This window comes from Muscardinus avellanarius (assembly GCF_963383645.1).
Source record: "Muscardinus avellanarius genome assembly, chromosome: 16".
In the NCBI taxonomy this organism is placed as follows: Eukaryota; Metazoa; Chordata; class Mammalia; order Rodentia; family Gliridae; genus Muscardinus; species Muscardinus avellanarius.
The window spans coordinates 54,178,084-54,202,452 of NC_137802.1; the positions used below are offsets into that span (position 1 = coordinate 54,178,084).

At 40.7% G+C, this 24,369-nt stretch overlaps 1 protein-coding gene across 2 annotated transcripts in view; it reads right to left on the reverse strand.

The window, feature by feature from the left end:
- GPATCH8 (G-patch domain containing 8) overlaps nucleotides 1-24,369 on the reverse strand; it is a gene marked incomplete at both ends in the record, with an annotated part of 98,397 nt that overhangs the window by 47,255 nt on the left and 26,773 nt on the right. For both annotated transcript variants that reach the window (XM_080713148.1, XM_080713147.1), the window contains one exon: nucleotides 22,107-22,179. In XM_080713148.1, the coding sequence (XP_080569274.1) occupies nucleotides 22,107-22,179 (73 nt within the window). The remainder of the gene's footprint in view (nucleotides 1-22,106; nucleotides 22,180-24,369) is intronic.

Sequence of the window (24,369 nt, forward strand, 5' to 3'; positions counted from 1 at the left end):
TGAGACCCTGTCTCAAAATATAAAATAAAGGAGTACTTTTATTTCAGACTGAGGCAAGATGATTTTTAGTTCAAGGCCAGTCTAGACAACTTAGTGAAATACTGTCTTAAAATAATAAAAAGGGCTGGGATTGTAGCTGAGTGGTAAAGTTGAGTTCAATCTCTAGTATCCCCTCCACCCACAAAGATTGACTCTAATAAAGCAGAAGTTATTTTATTTTTTTTAATGAATAAATCAGGCACAATGGCACACACCAGTAAAACCAGTACTTGGGAGGCTAAGATAGAAAAATCTTAGGCTTGAGGCCAGCCTCAGCAACTTATTAAGCCCTCAGCAACTTGGTGAGAGACTATTTCAAAATAAAAAACAAGGGGCGGGGGTGTCACAGGTTGTGGTGTTGCACATTTGTAATCCCAGTACTTGGGAGGCTGAGATAGGAGGATCATGGGTTTGCAGCCAGCCTCAGCAATTTGTGAGGCCCTCCACAACTTAATGAGACCCTGTTTCAAAATAAAGAATAAAAAATCATGCTGGGGGTGGAGCGTAGAGGCAGATGCCCTGGGTTTAATCCTCAGTACCAAAAAGGGGGAAGTGTTAAAATGCCCCTGGGCTCAATCCCCAGTACCCAAAAAGGGGGGTGATAATATCTACTTCCAAAAGACATAAAATGATAAAGGCCAAGAACCTGCCCAGATATCTGTCCATCTTTCTTTTTTCCTTCCTTCCCTTCCAGTGGTTCTTTATCTCTATGCTACATTCCCAGCCCTTTTTATTTTTTTATTTTGAAACAAAGAATTTTGCTAAAATTACTGAGGATCTTGCTAAATTGCTGAAGCTGGCCTCAACCTTGTGACCAACCTGTCTCAATCTTCCAAATACTGAGATTACAGGCATGTACCATCACACCTGACTCCTATTTCTAATTTTAAGTAAGTCAAATTACATAAGTGAGCCGAGCATGGTGGCGCATGCTTGTAATTCCAACATTTGGGAGGTGGAGACAGGAGGATCACACAGGTTCGAAGCCAGTCTGGCTTAAGAGACCCTGTTTCCAAATAAAAATATAAATAGTCTGGGAGTGTAGCCCAGAGGTAGAAGGGTTCCATCCCCAGTACCACCAAAATAAATAAATAAATAAATAATAATAAAAAAATAGGGCTGGGGGCGTAGCTCAAAGGTAGAATGCCCCTGCGTTCCATTCCCAGCACCTCATAACAAAACAAAACCCAAAACATAAGTGAAAATTATGCGGATTTTTTGTGTGTCTGGTACTGGGGTTCCTGGAAACCCTTCTACCTGCGGGCTACACTCCTAGACTCCTAGACATATTTTATATTTTTATTTGGAAACAGGGTCTCTTAAGCCAGAGGGGCTGGCTTAGAACCTGTGCAACCTTCCTGTCTCCACCTCCCAAGCGCGGGGATTACAAGCGTGCGCCACTATGCCTGGCAAATTATGGCTTTTTTAAACACAAAAGTTGGAAGATGACCATTCTCTGCTTTGTAAAAATATACAAATAAAAAAGGAAAAAATACATATACAAATAGAAATCTGACGTACATCATGTTAATGCACTAAATATCATTTAATTTATTAAAACAATGATTACTTTCAACTTTCAGAAATACTGAATAAAAATGATATATCAACAGCACATCTATTTTCAAATCAAAGCTTTGCTTTTGCAAATTTCTCATGAAAACGACAGCCTTCAGTGGCATAATAACAATGATTGCTTTTGGAACCATTCTGATATTTTTCATAGTAACTGTCAAGTATCATATACGCTTTTTGGAAAATATTAACTAGAAACACTGAGCAAACTAGTAATTCTCTACAGGTTTTTTTCTTTTTTCTTTTTTTTTTTTTTTTTTTTTTGGTGGTACTGGGTATGGAACCCAGGGGCCTTCTACCTCCGGGCTACACTCCCAGACCTATTTTATATTTTTTATTTGGAAACAGGGTCTCTTAAGCCAGCGAGGCTGGCTTTGAACCTGTGCGATCCTCCTGTCTCAGCCTCCCAAGTGAAGGGATTACAAGTGTGTGCCACCACGCCTGGCTCTACAGGGTTTTTAAGGTTAAAAAAGACTTTCTACTCAAAATAGTTCAATTTACCTGATACTACAAAAACTAATTACACATTCACATGTTAAATATATATATTTTGTGTGTAGAGGGGGTTTGGAAATTTGGGAATTGAGCCCAGGGGCATTCTACCTCTGAGCTAGACACCCAGCTCTATTTTTTTTTTAATAAAGGGTCTCATTAAATTGTGGAGGGCCTCACTGAGTAGCTGAAGCTGGTTGTGAACCTGCAATCTTCCTGTCTCAGCCTCCAAAGTACTAGGATTACAAGCATGCACCATCACATCCAGCTTACTTTTTATTTTGAAAAAGGGTCTAAGTTACAGAGGGCCTCACTAAATTGCTGAAGCTGGTCAAAAGTGCACACTTACAATCCCCACGCTTGGGAAGCAAAGACAGGAGGATCGCGCAGGTTCGAAGCCAGCCTCACTGTTTCCAAATAAAAATATCAAATAGGTCTGAGAGTGTAGCCCATAGGTAAAAGGGTTGCATCCCCAGTACCACGAAAAAAAATCTGCGATCTTTTTGTCCCTCCTCCCAAATACTGGGATTAAAGGAGTGTATCACCATATTGGGCTAAAAATTATATTTTTGTCATGACCTGTTTACTGAATTAGAACAAGAAGACTAACTTGATTTTCATATACAGATTTGTTTTTTGCTTTGTTTTGTTGTCTTGGGGACTGAACTCAGGGGATTCTACCTCTTAGTCAAATTTTATTTTTTATTTTGAAACAGAATCTTGCTAAACTGCTGAAGGTCTCATTATGCTGCCATGGCTGGTCTCAAACCTGTAATCCTCCTGTCTCAGCCTCCCAAGTACTGAGATTACAAGTATAAACCACCATGCCTGGTTTGGCCAAGATTCTTAACATTAAATTTTGCTTAAAGTTTCTAGTGAATTTATCACAAAAATAAAGAATAAATATATAATCATTATAAGTGTCCCAAGAAAAGAAAATACTACATTCAGAGCAATCTGCATTGTGTGTGTGTGTGTGTGTGTGTGTGTGTGTGTGTGTGTGTGTGTGTGTACTGGGGTTCCTGGAAACCCTTCTACCTCTGGGCTACACTCCCAGACACCTTTTTTTTTTGGGGGGGGGGTACAGGGTCTCTTAAGCCAGCAAAGCTGGCTTCAAACCTGCACGATTCTCTTGTTTCCGCCTGCCAAGCGTGGGGATTACAAGCGTGAGCCACCACACCCGGCTTATCTCCAATTTTACTGGCCAGAAAAACTACTGCATATTTCAAAACTGCAGTACAATAGTGGTATTTCTTAACACTTTATTATCTGTCCAGGGGACTGAAGTGAGACAGCACACATGCAAGTTAGGTCCACTAAGGCATATTTATTTGGTGCCACGGATTGAACCCAGAGGCATTCTATTTCCAAGCTACGGCCCAATTTTCTTATTTGGAGACAGGGCTTCACTAGGTTGATAAGAGCCTCTTTAAGTTGCTGAGGCTGGCTTTGAACCTGTGATACTCTTGTCTCAGCCTCCCAAGTACTGGGATTCCAAGTGTGCACCACCAAGCTGGGCAGCATACTGATTCAAAGCATGGGCTTTAGCTGGATGTGGTGGTGCACACTTGTAATCCCAGCACTTGGGTAGATGATGCAGGAGGATCGGATAGGTTTGAAGCCAGCCTTAGCTACTTAGTGAGAACCTATTTCCAAATAAAATATAAAATAGGTCTGGGAGTGTAGCTCCGAGGTAGAAAGCCCCTGGATTCCATCCCTGGTACCCCCCCACCAAAAAAAAGCATGGGTTTTAGCACCAAGAACCTACCATTTATTTGCTATAAGATCTTGAACATACTATTTCTCAGAATGTCAATTTCCTCTTCTGTAAAATGGAAATTATACATACCTTGTAGAAATTTTAAATTAAAAAAAAATATGGATAAGAGCTCATTAAATGCTTAACAAATGTTAGCTCTTATAAAGGATTAACACTGCTGGGCATGGTTCACACACACCTGTAATCCCAGTACTAAGAAGACTGAGACAGGAGGACTGCAGTCCCCGCCTCAGCTACTTAGTGAGGCCCTTCACAACTTAGTGAGATCCTGTTTCAAAATAAAGAATAAAAAATAGGGCTGAGAGTGTAGCTTGGAGGTTGAATGTCCCTAGGTTTCAGCTCCAGTACCACAAAAATAAATAAATAGATAGGATTAACACTAAAAGTCAAAAAGAGCTTGCTAAATAAACTGACTGTACATTGTTTCATAGTTGACAAGTTTTTTTGTTTTGTTTTTGGGGAGCAGGTCTGGGGATGGAACCCAGGGGCATTCGACCTCCAAGCTATACCCCCATCCCTGTTTTTTATTCTTTACTTTAAAACAGGGTCTGAGTTCCTGAGGGCCTCACTAAGCAGCTGAGGCTGCCTGCGAACTGAGATCCTCCTCTATCAGTCTCCCAAATGTTGGGATTCCAAGTGTGCACCATCATGCCCAGCTTCAATATCTCTTCTTGCTAGAAGAGTACATACCTCTCCTCTGGTCAAATAATACCTTTAGCTTAAAAAAAAATTCCAAATTGGAACAGCAGTAAACCGTCCTCATTCAGTATTTTAGAGCATGAATTCTGAAACCAGAAATGGTTGCTTATCCTTAGGCAACTTATTAAACTCCTCTCTCACTAAACTATATCTACAATCTAGTACTCTTTTTTCCTGTAGACCAATTCCAATCTATAAAAATTTGGCCAAGTGGGGGGAGGGGCAGGGGAGGGGGAGGTAGTGGTTGGTGGTATGTGTTTGGGGGGTGGGGGTTGAAACAGGGTCTCACTATACTGCTATTGGTAGAGGGCCTCACCAAGTTGCTGAGGCTGGCCATAAACCTTCAACCCTTTTGTCTCAATCTCCCAAGTACTGGGATTACATTCCTGGATCCAAGGTTTCTAATTCTAAAGTTTCTTCTTCTTTAAAAAAAAAAGAAAGAAAGAAAAGTAGCCAGGTGTGGTGGCACACACCTATAATCCCAGTACTTGGGAGGCTGAGACAGAAGGATCACAGGTTCTAAGACAGGTCAGCAAGTAGTGAGACTATCAGCAACCTAGGGAGACCCTGCTTGAAAACAAAAAAGGGTTGGGGTAGTATAGCTCAAGGTAGAGTATCCCTCGGTTTAATCTCCAATTCCCCCCCATTAAAAGAGGGGATAATAGTAATTATCTTACAAGCTTGTTTTAAGAATTAGATCAAGCCGGGCCTTGTGGCACAAGCTTGTAATTCCAGCATTTGGGAGGCTGAGATAGGAGATCGAGGCTCGAGGACAGCATCAGCTACTGAGTGAGGCCTTCTGCAATTCAGTGAGATCCTGTTTCAAAATAAAATTACGGCTTGGAGATAGAATGTCCCTGGGTTCCATCTCCAGTACCACACACACACAAAAAAAAAAATTTTGGGGGGGGGGCAGAACTGGGGATGGAACCCAGGGACATCCTACCTTTGAGCAACACCCCCAGACCTAATTTTTTTTTTTTTGCAGTACTGGGGTACCTTACTAAATCTGATGGTGAATTATTAAAATTATGCTTGCCTTTGGCAAACGTATAAAGAATCTTAAGCCCCATTTAATTAGTAGGAAACGGAGGCCATTACAGCTTAGCTACAGGCACCCTCAGCTAAAAGAGCTCTGTGAGTAACTGAGCCTATGTGCTATCCATGCCCTTGCCCTGTGGTGCAGAAGAGCTACATTTGCTGTCTTCCCTATCAATTCCTATTTTCGGTATCAGTATTTTTCTGAGAAGTAAAAAGATAAAACCAGTAACACTGGTTTCAAAGTCAAACTTAGTAGCTGTATGACATTTCCAAAATGGTTTAACTTTAATAAGCATGTGAAGACCTATTTCATAGTTGGGTGGGGTGCCTATAATCCCAGTACTTGGGAAGCTGAGACAGGAGAACCAAAGGTTCGAGGACAGCCCCAGCAATGGAGTGAAATTCTTGGCAACCCTATTTCAAAAAAAATATAAAGGGCTGGGAGTGTGATCAGTGGGGTTCAATCCCCAGTACAAAACAAAAACAAAAACAAAAACCCACCTACTTCATTAGCTGGGACAACGAGAAACATCAAGATTCTACATCAAGTGATTCATGATATGTACTATTTTTTCCTTTTCTTTCAAAAGTCAAAATAAGCCAGGTTCTGTGGCATATGCCTATAATCCCAGTATTCAGGATGCTGAGATAGGAGGATCGCAGGCTCAAGGCCAGCCTCAGCAACTTGTAAGACCTTGTTTCCAAATAAAAATTAAAAAGGCTGGGGTTGTAACTTGGAGGTTGTAACTTGGAGGTTGAAAGTCCCTGGGTTCAATCCCCTGTACAAAAAATAAAATAAAATAAAATAAAATAAAATAATTCAAAGGCAAAATAAGATGAAAGGATAACATTATTTTATGCAAAGGCTTTACCGGGGGATGGATGGATGGATGGATGGATGGATGGATGGATGGATGGATATATGTGTGTGTGTGTGTGTGTGTGTGTGTGTGTGTGTGTGTGTGTGTGTGTATTACTATAACATTTAAAGAAAGCTAATTTTTCTCATCCAAGGAATGATTTTTTTTTTCTTAATAAGAGAGCTGGGGGTGTATGTTGCTCAGTGGAGTTAAAGACCAGCCTGGGCAACATAACAAGACCTTGTGTCCCAATAAAAATAAATATTTTTTTAAAAAGTTAGTTGGCACTGCAGATGTAGCTCAGTGGTAAGGAGCACTTGCCTAACATGTGAAGTCCTGGGTTTGACCCCCATCACTGCCAAAATAAATAAGAAAGTTAGGGACCATGGTGCACTCCAGTAATCCCAACTACTTAAAATGCTAAGGGAGGAGGACCAAAAGTTTGTGGCCTGTCTGGGCAACTTAGCAAGACCCTTTCTTTCTTTCTTTCTTTCTTTCTTTCTTTCTTTCTTTCTTTCTTTCTTATTTATTTATTTATTTATTTATTTTTTTTTGCAGTACTGGGGATAGAACCCAGGGGCATTCTACTTCCGCGACCTACACTCTCAGTCCTAACTTTTATTTATTTATTTATTTTATTTATTTTTTTATTTTTTTTTTGGTGGTACTGAGGTCCCTGGAAGCCCTTCTACCTCCAGGCTACACTCCCAGACCTATTTTATATTTTGAAACAGGGTCTCTTAAGCCAGCATGGCTGGCTTCGAACCTGTGCGATCCTCCTGTCTCTGCCTCCCAAGCGCGGGGATTACAAGCGTGCGCCACCACGCCCGGCATATTTATTTTTTATTTATTTAATTTTTTTGGGGGGTGGTACTGGGGTTCCTGGAAACCCTTCTACCTCCAGGCTACAATCCCAGGCCTACTTTTTATATTATTTTTATTTGGAAACAGGGTCTCTTAAGCCAGCGAGGCTGACTTTGAACCTGTGCGATCCTCCTGTCTCAGCCTCCCAAATGCTGGGATTACGAGCGTGCGTCACCACGCTCAACTAGCAAGACCCTTTCTCAAAATAAAATGAGCTGAACATGGTGATGCACACCTTTAATCCTGGTATTTCAGAGACCGAGACAAGAGTATTAAAGTTTATCTCAGCAACTTAACAAGAACCTATTTTTTTTTTTTTGGTGGTACTAGGGGTGGAACCCAGAGGCTTTCTACCTCCGTGCTGTACTCCCAGACCTACTTTATACTTTATTTGGAAACAGGGTCTCACTAAGTTGCTGAGGCTGGCTTTGAACCTGTATGATCCTCTTGTCTCACCCTCCCAAGCACTGGGATTACAAGCATGCGCCACCACGCCCGGCTGACAAGAACCTATTTCAAAATAAAAAATAAAACAGGGTTGGAGGGGTAGTTAGAAGTAAAATGCCTCTGGATTCAATCCCCAGTACCAGTAAATAAACAAACAAATAAGTGAAAAGGGACTGGGATGAAGCTTAGTAGTAGCACTAAGATTATCTAGCATTTATGAGATTCCATCCCAAGTACTACAAGAAAAATTTATATCCTCATATTTATCCATTTATTTATTTTGTTTTTGAGGTAGATGTTATGTTATCCAGGCTAGCCTCAAACTCAATTCTCCTGCCTCAGTCAGCCTCCTGAGTAGCTGGGACGACAAATGTACACCACTATGCCTGGCTTTCTATTTAAAAAAAATTTTTTTTCTTTGTAGCACTAGTGATTGAACCCAGGAATATTCTACCTCTGAGCCACACCTCCCACCCCAGCCCTTTTTATTTTTTATTTTGAAACAGGGTTTCACTAAGTTGTAAAGGGCCTAAGTATCTGAGGCCTGGCCACATCCTCCTATCTCAGCCTCCCAAATCCTGGGATTAGAAGTGTATGCCACCACGCCCGACTTAACAATTTTTAAAATTCTATGAACAATTTTCTGTGTTTCAGCTATGTTTTAGAAACTGGTTAAATATGGGGGTTGATTTGATGTGGCTAAGAGATAAACCATTTGCCTAGCATGCATGAGACCCTGAATTACATCCCTAGCCCCACAAGAATGAATGAATGAATTAATTAATTAAAATAAATGTATAAGTAAATAAATAAGAGCCAGGCGTGGGGGCGCATGCTTGTAATCCCAGCATTCGGGGGGCTGAGACCTGAGGATTGCGGTTTGCAGATAGCCTCAGCTACTTAGTGAGGCCCTCTGGAACTCAGTAAGACTCGGTTTTAAAATAAAGAATAAAAAATATTTTGGGCAGAGGGTGTAGCTCAGAGGTTGAATGCCCCTGGGTTCCACCCCCAAACCCACAAACACACACACAAAAAGGAAATAGGTTCCCAAGTAGGATTTTCACACAAAAAGCGTATTTATATTTATACATCTATATCATTTAGCACATCCAGCAGTTTACTGTAATACACATGGTTCTACACCAGGGACTGAACTCAGAGGCATTCTACTTCTGAGCTACACTCTACCCCTATTTTATGTTCTATCTTGAAACAGTCTCTCTAGCTTGCTGAAGAGTCTTACTATGTTGCTGAGGCAGGCCTCGAACCTGCGATCCCCGAACCTGTGATCCCCATCTCAGCCTCCCAAGTACTGGAATTACACATGTGCACCACCAGGCCAGGAGTGCTTTTTTTTCTCTTACTGTATCTTGGAAACTATCGTATACATATTGAGTATATACTAAATTACTTCAATTCTTTTAAAGATGCATGGTTTCCCTTTACACCATATGTCAATAGTCTAATTTTTTAAATTCATAGTATCATTAATCAGAAAATACATTACTTTATGTTCACTAAGAAATTTAAAAGCTGCCAACTACATCTATATTATTAACAAGATGCATCTGAGCTGGGCATGATGACACACACTTTTAATCCCAGCATCTGGGAGACTGAGACAGCAGGATCTCAGTTCAAGGACAGCCTCAGCTACTTAGTGAGGCTCTTTGCAACTCAGTGAGACCCTGTTTCAAAATAAAGAATAAAAATGCCGGGCGTGGTGGCGCACGCTTGTAATCCCCGCGCTTGGGAGGCAGAGACAGGAGGATCGCGCAGGTTCGAAGCTAGCCCTGCGCGCTGGCTTAGGAGACCCTGTTTCCAAATAAAAATGCAAAAATAGGTCTGGGAGTGTAGCCCGGAGGTAGAAGGGCTTCCAGGAACCCCAGTACCACCAAAAAAAAAAAAAAAAAAAGAATAAAAAATAGGGCTGGGGTGTAGCTTGGAGGTAGAATGCCCCTGGGCTCCATCCCCAGTACCACAAAAAATTAAATAAAAAAATAGGATGCATCTGATTTTAGCTTTCTAAAAATATGGGAAAAGTAACAAAATATGGAAAAAGTCACATCATCAATGAAATTACGTCTGTTCCTAATCTTTTGTTATAGTGATGTAGTGAATAGCCTCAATCAGAATGGTATTATTCTGTGCATTACCAGAATATGCTCAGAATAGACAGCTATAAATAGAATTACCAGATTCAGGGATACATGCATTTTAACCTTTTTTTGGGGGGGTGTTAGGGGTTGAACTCAGGGGCATTCTACCTCTGAGTTACATCCTATTCTTATTTTTTATTTGTACACGGTCTCCTTAAGTTGCTGAGGCTGGCTTTGAACCTGTGATCCTCATGTCTCAGCCTCCCAAGTACTGGGATTAAAAAGCTTACATCACCATGCCCAGCTGCACTTTAATCTTTAAGCAATCCAAATTGTTCTCTTTAGTGTTCTATCAATTTATGTTTTCATGATAATGACTTAAGTAGCTAGCTTGAAGAACCTATTAAATATTCAAGCTGATCATATACTTAATTCTACACATGAAAGGAGTACACAGAAGTATAAAATATGACTCCTGCCCTGACAAAGCCTTCAAAGGTCTATAGTTGTTTAAAAAGCAACTCTTACAGGACTGGAAAATCAGCTTATAGGCAGGAATCATATTTTATTTACTTTTGTCCAAGACTTAACATTATTCACAGACAGCCAGTACAACTGCAATATTTTATTAACTAAGTAATGACTGGCCAGGCATGGTGGTAATCCCAGTACTTGAGAAGTTGAGACAGGAGGATCTCAGGTTCAAGGGCAGTCTCAGCAAGTAGTAAGACTCTAACCTGGTGAGACCCTGTTTCAAAATAAAAATAAAACTGGGCTAGGGTTATAGCTTGAAGATAGAATGCCCCAGGGTTCAATCCCCAGTACCCCCCACACACACACACAAAAGTATTTTCTGAGCCTTCTAGACAGGTTAAATATGAAATAGTATTAGACCAATTAACTTTTCCCAAGGGCTACATTTTGGTTTGTGATCAAAGAACCAGCCAAATTGTGAAACAGCTCTTAGACATGCCTAACAAACAAAGTTTAATCACCATTTCTGGGCTATATCCACTGGTTAAATGTGTTTCACTGCAAAGTAAAGATTCTGAGTTTTGTTTTGGTACTGTGAACTGAACCAAGACATTTTACCTCCAAGCTACACTCCCAGTCCCATTTTATTTCTTATTTTGAAGGGTCTCACTAGGTTACTGAGAGGATCACTAGGTTACATAGGCTGGCTGTGAACCCACAATCCTGTATCAGCCTCCCAAGTACCAGGATTACAAGTGTGTGCCACCATGCCCAGCTTACCAAAAGTTTTAAAACAATTTCCGGAACCAAATCCAGTCCAACTGCCACAAAATACAACTATCATTTACTATTGCCTACTTCAGAATTAAACACATCTTTCTGCCTCTATAATAAGCAACTGTCCAAGCTAGTCACAGTGATGCACACCTATAGACCCAGTACTTGGGAAGCTGAGACAAGCACATCACAAGTTCAAGGTCAACCTATGCAACGGAGAGGCCACACACATATTAGTGAGACCCTATTTCAAATTAAAGAACAAAAAAGAATAAAAAATAGGTCTGGGGGTGTGGTTTAGACAGAAAACACCACTGGGTTCAATTCACAGTACCAAAAACTAAAAGGAACACCTCTGGGTTCAACCCAGTACCCCTCCAAATCCCTAGCACACACACACCAACTATCCACAAGATTTCTCAACGGGGCTTTGTGTTGTTTCATTCATTCATTCATTCATTCATTCATTCATTCATTCATTCATTCATTTTGCGGTACAGGGGATGAAACCCAGGAGCATTCTACCTCTGAGCTACACCCCCAGCCCTACTTTTTATTCTTTATTTTGAAACAGGGTCTCACGGAGTTGCAAAGGGCATCACTAAGTAGATGAGGCTGTCCATGAACTGCAATCCTCCTGTCTCAGCCTCCCGAATGCTGGGAATGCTGGGATTACAAGCACACATCACGAAGCCCAGCTGTGTTGTTTCCTTTAGATGATTACCATGTCTCAACATATTTTTCTACATGTCTTTCGTTTTTTTTTTTTGGGGGGGGGTACTGGGGGTGAAACCCAGGAGCTTCCTATCTCTGGGCTATATTCCCAGACCTATTTTCTATTTTATTTGAAAACAGGGTCTCACTAAGTTGCTGAGAGCCTCACTAAGTAGCTAAGGCTGGCTTCAAACCTGCGTGATCCTCCAGTCTTAGCCTCCCAAGCACAGGGATTACAAGTGTGAGCCACCATGCCCAGCTTTTTGGGCATTTTTGTCAAAAGCTTAAAAATTGTTTTGATCTATGCAGCCCAATTTTATTTCATATTTGGAAACAGGGTCTCGCTAAGTTGTCGAGGCTGGCTTCAAACCTGTGATCCTCCTGTCCTAGCCTCCCAAGTACTGGGATTACAAGCGTACACCACTAGACCCAGCTACAAATGTTTTTTGAACAGGGTCTGAGTCTTGCTAGGTTGCTGAGGTTAGTCTTGAACCTATAATGCTCCTGATTCAGCCTTTCAAGCCCTGGGATTACAAGTGTGTGCCACCACACCTAGCCTAGTGTCTTCAAAAAGAATGGATCCTCACTGTTTCCAGTATTAAAGGTGGAGCTTGTTTTGTAAATAACTTTTTATTTTCTGGTAACAGTATAATGGCATTATGCTGATTTCTTTGGCATAGCTCCTTCTGCAATTCACACATGATTTGACCTAGGATATAACCATGCTTATAGCATACCAAGATAATTTGTGAAGATTTTTTTTTTCATTGTACTAAACCTTTGCAGTATATAACCACTTGAGAAACTTTGTTGCTAAAGTAAAAATGATCATGCTTCCTCAGTATTTTACAAACAGAAAACTTTTGGGCTCATGCTTTGTAAATTCTTTACATTTACTAGTCTGTTGTCAATTGCCAGTTCTCCTTTTTATTTAAGACTGTAACATGAATTTCTGAAATTGTCCCTGCTATATGGGGGGGGGGCACTGGGACAATCCAGGATGGTGGCAGTAGTAGCCTTGGGTTCATTTGGGGGGTACTGAATTAAAAAAAGGGAGCAGTGGAGACTTCTGGGAAGATGGCGACCGAGAAAAGCGGGGCTTAAGAGCCCCGCTAACAACCAATTTCCATTACCACAAAACCAGCGCCTTTCATAGCCAGAAAACACCATCACCAGAAAAACAAAAATACCACCAGACTCCAGAGAGAAAGCGGACTGAAAACAGAGCTCAGGGCCACAGAGGAGACACACGCGCCCGAGGACGTGGCAGCAGCGCCATACTGCCGGCGGCAGCGGCGAACTCAGCGGACGGCTACAGCAAGCCGAGGTGAGCCGCTGCGGAACAGCCAGGCGGGATCTTTCGGCGCAGACAGCATTTAAAGCTCCCAGTGGCTGAGCTCAGCACACGCTGCAGGGATTCAGAGTGGAAATCAAAACCAGAGAAGAAAAAATACGCCAGCTTCACGGCCGAGGGCGTGGCAGCGGCGCCATATTGCCACTGGCGGCAGCAGCAGCAGGGAATTCACCGAGTCCAGTACAGCTACATCTGTGTACTCAAGAACAGTGAGTCAAATTGCGGGCCACAGAGGAGAAATCCCAGTACTGTACCCCCTGGGACTTGACTCAGTGAGGGGGTGGCGGTGGCAGAGATATCACACCATAGGAGAACGTGCAACCTGGCGCCCCCCACAGTCTAAAGCAGCCTCTATCGACTCCCTGGGTCAGAGACTCTGTGATACAACCCAGTAAAGGAGTAGTGGGGTCTGAGATAATACAGACTCAAGATCCAGAGCACCTTAAGTGAAGCCATAGTGACCCAAGTGAAGAACCCAGAGAAGGCACAAACCTCCGAAATCATGGGAAAGAGGAATAACACTGGAGTAATGAATGTGCACAACCCCACAACATCAGAACCCGATAAAACAGAAAATCAGAGATTTTTAGAAGATCAAATCAGGAAAATAACTGTAGAAATAATAGAGGTGCTTCGAAAAGAACTCAGAGAGAGCCAAAAAGAGATAAAGGATGCAATTAATGAAGTAAAGGCCTCAATTCAAAGCACAAACAACCGATTAGACCACATGGAGAACAGAATCTCGCTCTTAGAAGATGAGCAATCCAAAAATGAACGCATAGTTTCTAATCTAGAAAAAAATATCCGACAGCAGGAATCTGACATTGAAGAAATATGGGCCCATCTTAAGAGAGCTAACCTAAGAATAATTGGAATAGAGGAGGGAAAAGAAAGTGATACCAAAGGGATCAACAATCTCTTCAAGGAAGTAATAGCAGAAAATTTTCCAAATATAGAGCAAGAGGTTGATACACAGATCCAGGAAACTTATAGAACTCCCTTTAGACAGGACCGGAGAAGAGGATCCCCACGCCATATAATTGTCAAAATGACCAATGTGGAAGCCAAGCAGAGAATCTTAAAGGCAACAAAAACAAAGGGCCAAGTGACATTCAGAGGCAAACCAATTAGAATCACTCCAGACTTCCCAAACCAAGTCATGAGAGCCAGAAGGGCTTGGAGTAACATATTCCCAATTTTGAAAGAAAACAACTTCCAGCCAAAAATTTCCTATCCAGCAAAACTTTCTATCAAATTAGATGGAGAAATAAGAAGCTTCCATGACAAACAGAAACTGAAGGAATTTATGTCTTCAAAACCAGCGCTAGAGAAAATACTCAAAGAGATTAACTACAAAGAAGAAATAGGTAACACTCACCAGAACCAGAGAAACAAGAGTTTCCATCCAACAGACAACTAAGATTGGTTATCTGTGGAGATTCATTATTTGTTAGTCTTTTACCTATCTCTAAATTGTATTGTTTGCCTTTATTGTTGTTAATTTTTAGGATTTCTAGTTGGAATATTAATATACCTTCAGATATAGCATTTGGAAATATTTTATCCAATTCTATTAGTAACTTTTAACTCTGTTTACATTGTCTTTGGATATACAATATTTTCTTTTATTTTTTAGGGAGTTTGTATATTCTTCTGTTGCCTGTGCCATTGAAATCATATCCAAGAAATCACTGCCAATTTCAATGTTGTGAGGTTTTATGACCCAGATCTTCTTCTAAAAGGTTATAGTCTTAAGATTTATATTTAGGTCTTTTATCTATTTTGAGTTAATACTTGTATGAGGGATTAGGTAAGGGTCCAATTTTATTCTTTTCCATGTAATTATTATTTTTCAACAATATTTAGTTAAAAGACTATTATTTCCACCACCAAATGTTCGTGGAAACCTTATCAAAAATAACTTGACAATATAGGGAAGAATTTAGCTCTAGGCTTGTATTTAACTCCAATGGTCTATATATCTGCCTTTAGAACAGTACTATACTGTTTCAATTATTGTAGCTTTATATGGTTTGAAATCAGAAAATATATATCTGCTAGCTTTGTTCTTTTTCAAGATCGTTTTGGGTATCTAGAATTCATATTCCATATTAGGATAGATTTTTTTCTGAAAAATAAATATATAAATATATGATAGTTTCACCTAAAAAAACAGAAAAAAATATGCTCAGGTAAGAAAGAAAGCAAAAAGAAATATTGAAATGTTATCTTTAAATCATCAAAAGCTTGGTATCAGACAAATGAAACTGTTATGTGAGATTATCATTTTTAATTTTGGATAAATTGCTATAATACTAGATGTCAACCACTAAGCCAAGCATGGGAAGGAGGGATGGGGAGAGAATGTTGTGGGGATCGGGTGGGGGTTGACTGGGTGATGTGTGCATGTATGTCTACAAAAGTTTGTATCCCACTATGATGTATGAATACAGTGCACCAATAAAATAAAATTAAAAAAAATAAAATAAAATAAAAAAAAATAAAATAAAAAATAAAAAATAAAAAATAAAAAAGGGGTGAGGGTGTAGCTCAGTGAAAAAAAAAAAAGGGAGCAGTGGAAGCACTGAATGGGGTGCTGAGTAAATTTTTTTTGAGGGGGGGGTAACTGTGATCTAACATCATACATGCAGCCTGATTTCTTTGGGCAATTTTTTTTGGGGGGGTGGTACTGGGGTAGAACCCTTCTACCTCTGGGCTACACTCCCAGACCTATTTTTTATATTTTATTTGGAAACAGGATCTCTTAAGCCTCAGCTACTTAATGAGGCCCCCTGCAACTTAGTGAGACCCTGTTTCAAAATAAAAGAATAAAAAATGGGTCAAGGGGTGTAGCTCGGAGGTCAAATGCCCCTTGGTTCCATCCCCAAACCCGCAAAAAACAAACAAACAAACAAACAAACAAACAAACAAACAACCTTGTAATCCCAGTACTTGGGAGGCTGAGACAGGAGGATCTTGAAGGTTCGAAGCCAGTCTCTGCTACCTAGTGAGGCTCTCAGCAACTTGGTGAGACCCTGTTTCCAAATAAAATATAAAAATAGGTCTGGGAGTGTAGCCCAGAGGTAGAAAACCCCTGGGTTCCAACCCTAGTACCACAAAAATATAAAAAGAAAAAAAGGGGTAGGGGTGTATTTTGGAGGAAGAATGCCCCTGGATGTGTGTGCCTCCATACAGCTTATCTTTTTTGTTTGTTACTGATGACTGAACCCAGGAGCATTCTATCTCTGAGTTCTACCCTCTAGCCCTTTTTACTTTTTGTTCTGAAACAGTCCCCAGAGGTTGCTGAGAGTCTTGCTGATTTACTGAAGCTGACCTCAAAGAGCGATTCTTCTGTCTCAGACTCATAAACACATACACAAACTACCAGCCATTTATTTTTTATTATTTTATTTTTTTGGTGGTACTGAGGATGGAACCCAGGAGCTCTCTACCTCTGGGCTATACTCCCAGACCTATTTTTTATATTTTATTAGAAACAGGGTCAAACTAAGTTGCTGAGAGCCTCACTAAGTAGCTGAAGCTGGCTTCGAACCTGTGCGATCCTCCTGTCTCAGCCTCCCAAGTACTGGGATTACAAGCATGCGCCATCCCGCTTGGCTACTACCAGCCATTTAAAACAGATATGAGCTGGGCGTGGTACACACGCGTGTAATCCCAGTGCTTGGGAGGCTAAGACAGGAGGATCACACAGGTTCAAAGCCAGCCTCAGCTACTTAGTGAGGCTCTCAGCAACTTAGACCCTGTTTCCAAATAAAATATAAAAAATAAATAAATAAAATGAACCTCACAACATAATGTGAATGAATATACGTAACATTACTGAACTATATACTTAAAAATGGTTAAGATAAGCTGGCCAATATAATAACACACTCCATACTTGGAAGACTGAGAAAGGATTATCGCAGGTTTGAGGCCAGCCTCAGTAAATCAGCAAGACTCTCAGCAACCTCTGGGGACTGTTTCAAAACAAAAAGTAAAAAGGGACAGTGGTCGAACTCAGAGGTATAATGTTCCTGGGTTCAATCATCAGTAACAAAAAAACAAAAAAGATGAGCTGGGTGTGGTGGCACACACCTGTAATTTTAGTACTCAGGAGGCAGAGATAGGAGGACCACAGGTTACAAACAAGCCTCAGCAAGTTAGTGAGACCCTGTTTCCAAATGAAAAATAAAATAGGGCTGGAGGTTTGGTTCAGAGGTAGACCACCCCCCTGAATTTAATACCCAACTCCACATGCACTCGTGGTTAAGATAGAAGGGGTGGGAGCATAGCTCAGTGGTAGAATGCATGCTTAGCATATGTAAGGTCCTAGGTTCAATTTCTAGCAAAAAGAAGAAAAAAAGAAAGGAAGGGAGGGGAAAAGAAAAAGAAATACGGTTATGGTAGTAGTAAATTTTATGTTTTAACACAATTAAAAAGCTGGAGCAGGGAGTAGTGGCACACGCTTGTAATACCAGCATTCAGGAGGCCGAGATAGGAGGATCACGTTTCACGGATAGCCTCAGCTACTTAGTGAGGCCATTTGCAACTCAGTGAGACCCTGTTTCAAAATAAAGAATAAAAACTAGGGCTGGGGGTGTAACTCAGAGGTAGAATGCCCCCGGGTTCCTTGCCCAATACTGCCAAAAATAAAAGCTGGAGCCAAGTGTTATGGCACACACCTATAATTCCAGCACTTGGGAGTGAGACTTTCAGCAACTTAGTGAGACCCTGCTTTAAAACAAAAATATAAAACAAGGATGAGGATATACCTTAGAGGTAGAGTGCCCCTGGGTTCAACTCCAGTACCCCCCCCCCTTGGTGCACAGTACTTGGGAGGCCGAGACAGGAGAATCACACAGGTTCGAAGCCAGCCTCAGATACTTAGTGAGGCTCTCAGCAACTTAGTGAGAGCCTGTTTCCAAACAAAAACATAAACTAGGTCTGTAAGTGTAGCCCGGAGGTCGAAGGCCCCAGAGTTCTAACCTAGTACCATAAAAATAAACAAACGAACAAACATAATAAAACACACACACACACACACATATTCATACATACATACATATATATATATATATATATATATATATATATATATATATATATATATATAAGATTCCCCACTTTAGTTGGACTTTAACCCACTGTTTCAGAGTCCTAATTTTAGGACACCTACAAAAACTTTGTTGCTCATTTTAAATTTTTTTAGGTGTCATAATAGATTAAAATTTCTAGGGCCGGGCATGGTGGCACATGCTTGTAATTCCAGCATTTGGGAGGCTGAGATAAGAAGATCTCATTCAAGAAAAGCCTCAGCTGTTTAGTGAGGTCCTTTGCAACTTGTGAGACCTTATTTCAAAATAAAGAATAAAAAATAAGGCTGAGAGTGTAACTCGAAAGTAGAATGCCTCTGGATTCCATCCCCAGTGCTGGGGAAAAAAAAATTCTGAGGCTCAATTTGCAAAATTGTGAGAGTCAAATCTGCTACAAAGATAATAACAATCAGCCAGGCACTTGGGAAGCTGAGACAGGAGGATTGCACAGGTTCAAAGCCAGCCTCAGCTACTTAGGCTTTCAACAACTTAATGAGACCCTGTTTCCAAATAAAATATAAAATAGGTCTGGGAGTGTAGCCCGGAGGTTGAAAGCCCCTGGGTTCCACCCCTAGTACCACTAAAAAAAAAAAAAAAAAAAAAAAAAAAGATAATAACAATCAGCAATGCTGGGCATTCTCAATGAGGAAGAGATGTTTTAAGGAGGAGGAAAAGATTAAATCTAGTCTTCAGATCTTCTAAAAAAAAAAAAACACTACTTTCATTGGAACAGACTTTTAAAAAAAGAAAAATGCCATCTCTAGCCAGGTGTAGTGGGCTGTAATCCCAGTACTTGGGAGGCTGAGACAGGAAAATCTCAGGTTCAAAGCCAGCCTCAGTAAATTAGGCTCTTAGGAACCCAGTGAGACCCTGTTTCCAAATAAAGAATAAAACAGGGTTTGGGGCATAGCCCAGAGGTAGAAGGCCCTGTGTTTCACCCCCAATATCTACACATGATAAACTGTAGTTTATCCCATACAAATTGCTCTTGCTCATATTCTTTGTAATCATCTACAGAATGCCACTTAGAAATCAAATTTAATGGTAATCAAAGCTTTTCCTCCCCCCCCCCACCCCCGTGACACTAGGGATTGAACCTAGGGGATATTCTAACTTGTAGCTACACACCTAATCCAATTTTTTTGGGGGGTGGTGGTACCAGGGATTGAACCCAGGAGCATTCTACCTCTGAGCTATATCCCCAACCCTATTTTTTATTCTTTATTTTGAAAAAGGGTCTAAGTTGCAGAGGGCCTAAGTAGCTGCAGCTGGCTACGATTCTGTGCTCCTCCTGTCTCAGCCTCCCAAGTACTGGGATTATAAGTGTTTGCCACCATGCCCAGCTCCTACTCTTTTTTAATAAGGTCTCATTAAGTTGCTATGGCTGACTATGAACCAGTGACCCTACTATCTCAGCCTACCAAAAATAGGGATTATAGGTATGTGCCATCATACCTAGCCTGGAATCAAATCTATCTTCCCCAAAGAAAGTGTTAATACTTGGTGATAAGCCAGGCATGATGGTGCACGCTTGTAATCCTGTAATCCGAGTACTTGGAAGGCTGAAACAGAAGAATCTAAGGTTCCCAGCCAGCCTCACCTCAGCCACTTAGAGAGGGCCTCTGCAACTTGCTGAGACCTTGTTTCAAAATAAAAGAATAGAAGCCAGGCATGGTGGAGCATGCTTGTAATTCCAGCATTTGGGAGGCTGAGACAGGAGTATCATGGTTCGCAGACAGCCTCAGCTACTTAGTGAGGCCCTCCATAACTTAGTGAGACCCTGTTTCAAAATAAAAAATAATAAAAATTAGGGCAGGGGGTGTATCTCGGAGGTAGAATGCCCTGGGTTCCATCCCCAGACCCACAAAAAAAAAAAAAAAAAAAAAAAAAATAGAGTTGGGTATGGTGGCGCATACTTGTAATCCCCACGATTGGAGGTCAAATGACCCTGGGTTCCATCACCAGACTCTCAAAAAAAAAGGATAAAAAAAAAAGGGGCTGGAGGTAAGCTCGGAGGTAGAATACCCCTGGGTTCAATCCCCAATACTGAACAACAACAACAAAAAAACTTGGTAATAAATGTTCAATCAAAATACATTTATTGAGGTAGGTGTAGTGGCACACACTTATAATCCCAATACTTGTGAGGTTGAGAAAGGAGGATTGCACGTTCAAAGTCAGTCTCAGCAATTTAGTGAGACTCTCAACAACTTAGCAAGACCCTGTTTCCAAATAAAAAATAGAATAGGACTGAGAGAAGCCAGGCATGGTGGCACTTGTAATCCCAGCATTCAGGAGGCTGAGACCGGAGGATCGCAGTTCACAGACAGCCTCAGCTACTTAGTGAGGCCCACCGCAACTTAGTGAGAAAAATAGGGCAGGGGTTGTAGCTTGGAGGTCACATGCTCCTGGGTTCCATCCCCAGACCCACAAAAAAAAAAGGGACTGAGAGTATAGCCCAGGGGTAGAAGTCCCCTGGGTTCTACTCCCAGTACCACACACACACACACACACACACACACACACACACACACACACACACACACATCACTCACTGTATGTGTCCACCACTGAAAAGAATTTGTAGAAGTAAATTAAAAGTAAACTGATTAGACTTCTGCATTCAAACTGAAAATCCATTTCCAAATTCAAAGAATTAGCTAACATTAGCAAACCTATTTCCAGACACTCCTTTATACAATGAGCCCCTCCATGATCACAAGCAGAAGCACAACGACCTCCCTTATTTCTGAAGTAGCACACACATCACATCTGCAGCTAGCAGTAGTTCTTGAATCTGAGAGAACTAAAAAGTAAACACAGGTGGCTGGTTTCCACAGAACAGTAACTCAGAAGCAGGATTTTGTTTTATCCAAACAATTAGTGTAGTTAAAGTGAAAAACAAATGCAATCAAAATTTAAATTTTTATTTTATTTATTTATTTATTTTTGGTGGTACTGGGGGTAGAACCCAGAGGCTTTCTACCTCCAGGCTATACTCCCAGACCTTTTTTATATTTTATTTGGAAACAGGGTCTCACTAAGTTGCTGAGAGCCTAAGTAGCTGAGGCTGGCTTTGAACCCGTGCGATCCTCCTGTCTCAGCCTCCCAAGCGGGGGGATTACAAGCGTGCACCACCACGCCCGGCTAAAATTTTAAATTTTAAGCCATATATTTTCCAAAGCCGGATCTGAATCTGACCAGTGGCCTCTGTGCTTTTATGTTTCATGTGGGTCAATTTTTCTCTTCACTACTACATAGATTCTGATTACAGAGCAAAAGAGCCACCAGGGTAATCAATCTCCAGCTTCAGGGAGAATTTGGAAGGACAAAAATTAAACTATGCTGTTGAATGACATTCTTTATAAGACTGAAGCTACAATACAAAATGACCAAAAGGCACAACTCTGATACTATATACCCCTTTAATTCCGCCAGCCTGTCATCTACACACACAACAAATGCGTGTGCGCATGCATGTACACACACACACACACACACACACACACACACACACACACACAAACAGGCTGAGCCATTCACAGTATGTTTGGTCTTTTAAGTTTTAATGACACAGCAGCTTACTCCTGCAAATTATTGGCAATATGGAGGCTACAAAGAAACTTAAAATACAATTATAGGAAAAACAGACTATTCTCAGGGGAAAGAAATGGAAGAGAAAACCCCCAACATTTCTTTAAAAAGACAACAAATATATTCAGGTACAAGATTTGCATCAGAAACAGTTTTCTTTCTTTCTTTCTTTCCTTTTTTTGGTAAATTTAAAAAACTTACCCTGAAGAGATTTTCCCAATCCCTGGCCCAGCTTCCACCCATGTTTCTGGAGTAAGCGGTGTCCAATATTATCCTGACAGACAGAACAGAGAGACAAACCAAAAATATTCCAATAATATATTCTTCCCTTCCTAGTGATATTTAAACAGGTGATGAGCAAGAGATAATTCTACATATATGCATGCAAAAAAGGTGCTTATAACAGGGTAACGTGCCCGACAAAAGGGACATCAATGTCACGAAAATGCTGCTGGCACTTTATATGGGAAGAACGTATCGGGTGAGGGTCCCTTCTGAGGCTGTGCTGGGCAACTGTGCACCTAACACTTTAAAAAGGAGAAAAAGGGGGGGATACATTTATGAAGTTTTAAATCTAACATTAAAAGGCATAAAATCAAGGTACTTATACAATCAGATCCACCACCTAGATAGCACCACTTAAAGATTTTTCTTAAAATAAGAAAATCTACATTGTGTTTAGTTATTCTGCTTGTGTCAAGCTTTTGTGATACATAGTAAGCTGTAAGTGTAAGACTACCCCACCACTAGAAATAAAACAAAACAAAACAAAAACAATCAGCAAAATCCAGGCTAGACTTGATTGGTGTTTTAAATATATATATATATGTATATAAAATATAAATATTTAACTAGCATGCAGCCAATATTAAACTGAAAAAAAAAACAGTGAGGTTAGTAAAACAAGAAATTAAACTGATTAAACAGAAAAATAAAATGAGCTCAAGCACAGACTGAGTGATGCATTTCAACATGTAGTCTAACAAAAATGCTAAGATGTTAGAATGAACAGGCCTAGCAATAGTTAACAGTGAAGAACCATTAGTGCATGTAGGGAAAACAACAAACATAATGTCTCATCTTCCCTGGAGAAACTGGAAGAGGCATTTCAATGTAAATTATATGAAAAGATACCAGAAACAACAATTAAATGTCAGCTTTTATCTAAAGGGCCACGATATCACAAACTAGTCCAGCGTGGTGGCGCACGCTTGAAATCCCAGCATTCGGAGGCTGAGACAGGAGGACTGCGGTTTGCAAACAGCTTCAGCTACTTAGTGAGGCCCTCCACAACTTAGTGAGACCCTATTTCAAATTAAAGAATAAAAAATAGGGTTGGGAGTGTAGCTCGGAGGTCGAATGCTCCCGGGGTTCCATCCCCAGTACCACACACACACACACAAAAAAAAAGATATCACAAACTTCTACAGCCTTCTGTCCAATTCTCTGCTTTTACAGCTATTGTGAAATACTAAGCGACATGTGAAATAACTACTATCAGAAAAAAAAAGATGCTACTCATTAAAAACAAAACAAAAAAGAGGGCTCTTTTTGGTCATTTTTTTTTGTATAGGGGACTGAACCCAAGGTCATTTTACCTCTGAACTACAACCCCAGCCTTATTTTATTTTTGAAACAGGGTTTTGTATTTTTGCTGCGTGTTTATATGTATTTTTTTAAACAGAGTCTTGCTAGGTTGACGAGAATCTTACTACTTACATGCTCAGGCTGCCCTTGAGCCTGTGGATCCTTCTGTCTCAGCCTCCCAAGTACCAGGACTATACACATGCACCATCATTCCTGGCTTTAAAACAGGTTTTGCTAGGTTGCTGAGGACCTTGCTAAAATAGCTAGGTTGACCTTGAATCTGCAATCCTACTGACTCAGCCTACCAAGTACTGGATTACAGGCAAGTACCACCATGGCAGGCTGTTTTTCTTGTATTGAGGATTAAACCCCAGGGTAAGCCAGGTGTATAGTCATAGTACTTATGAGGCTAACACTGGAGAATCATATGTTCAAGACCAGCCTCAACAACTTGGCGGGACTCTCAGCAACCTAGTGAGACCCTGTTTCTGAACAAAAAAGAGTTGGGGTAGCCAGGCATGGTGGCACAAGCTTGTAATCCCAGTACTTAGGAGGCTGAGACAGGAGGATAATAGGTTCGAGGACAGTCTCAGCAAGTAGTGAGACTCTCATCAACCCAGCAAGACACTGTTTCAAAATAAAAATAAAAATAAAAAATAGGGCTAGAGGTATAACTGAAAGGTAGAATGCCCTTCAGTTCAATTCCCAATGTAAAAAAAAAAAAAAAAAACTATTGTAGGCAGAGACAGAAAAATCCCAGGTTTGAGTCTAGCCTGAGCAATTTAGCAAGACCCTCAGCAACTTAGCGAAAATCTATTTCAAAATAAAAAACAAAAATAGGCTGGGGGTGTAACACAGGGGTAAAATGCCCCTTGGT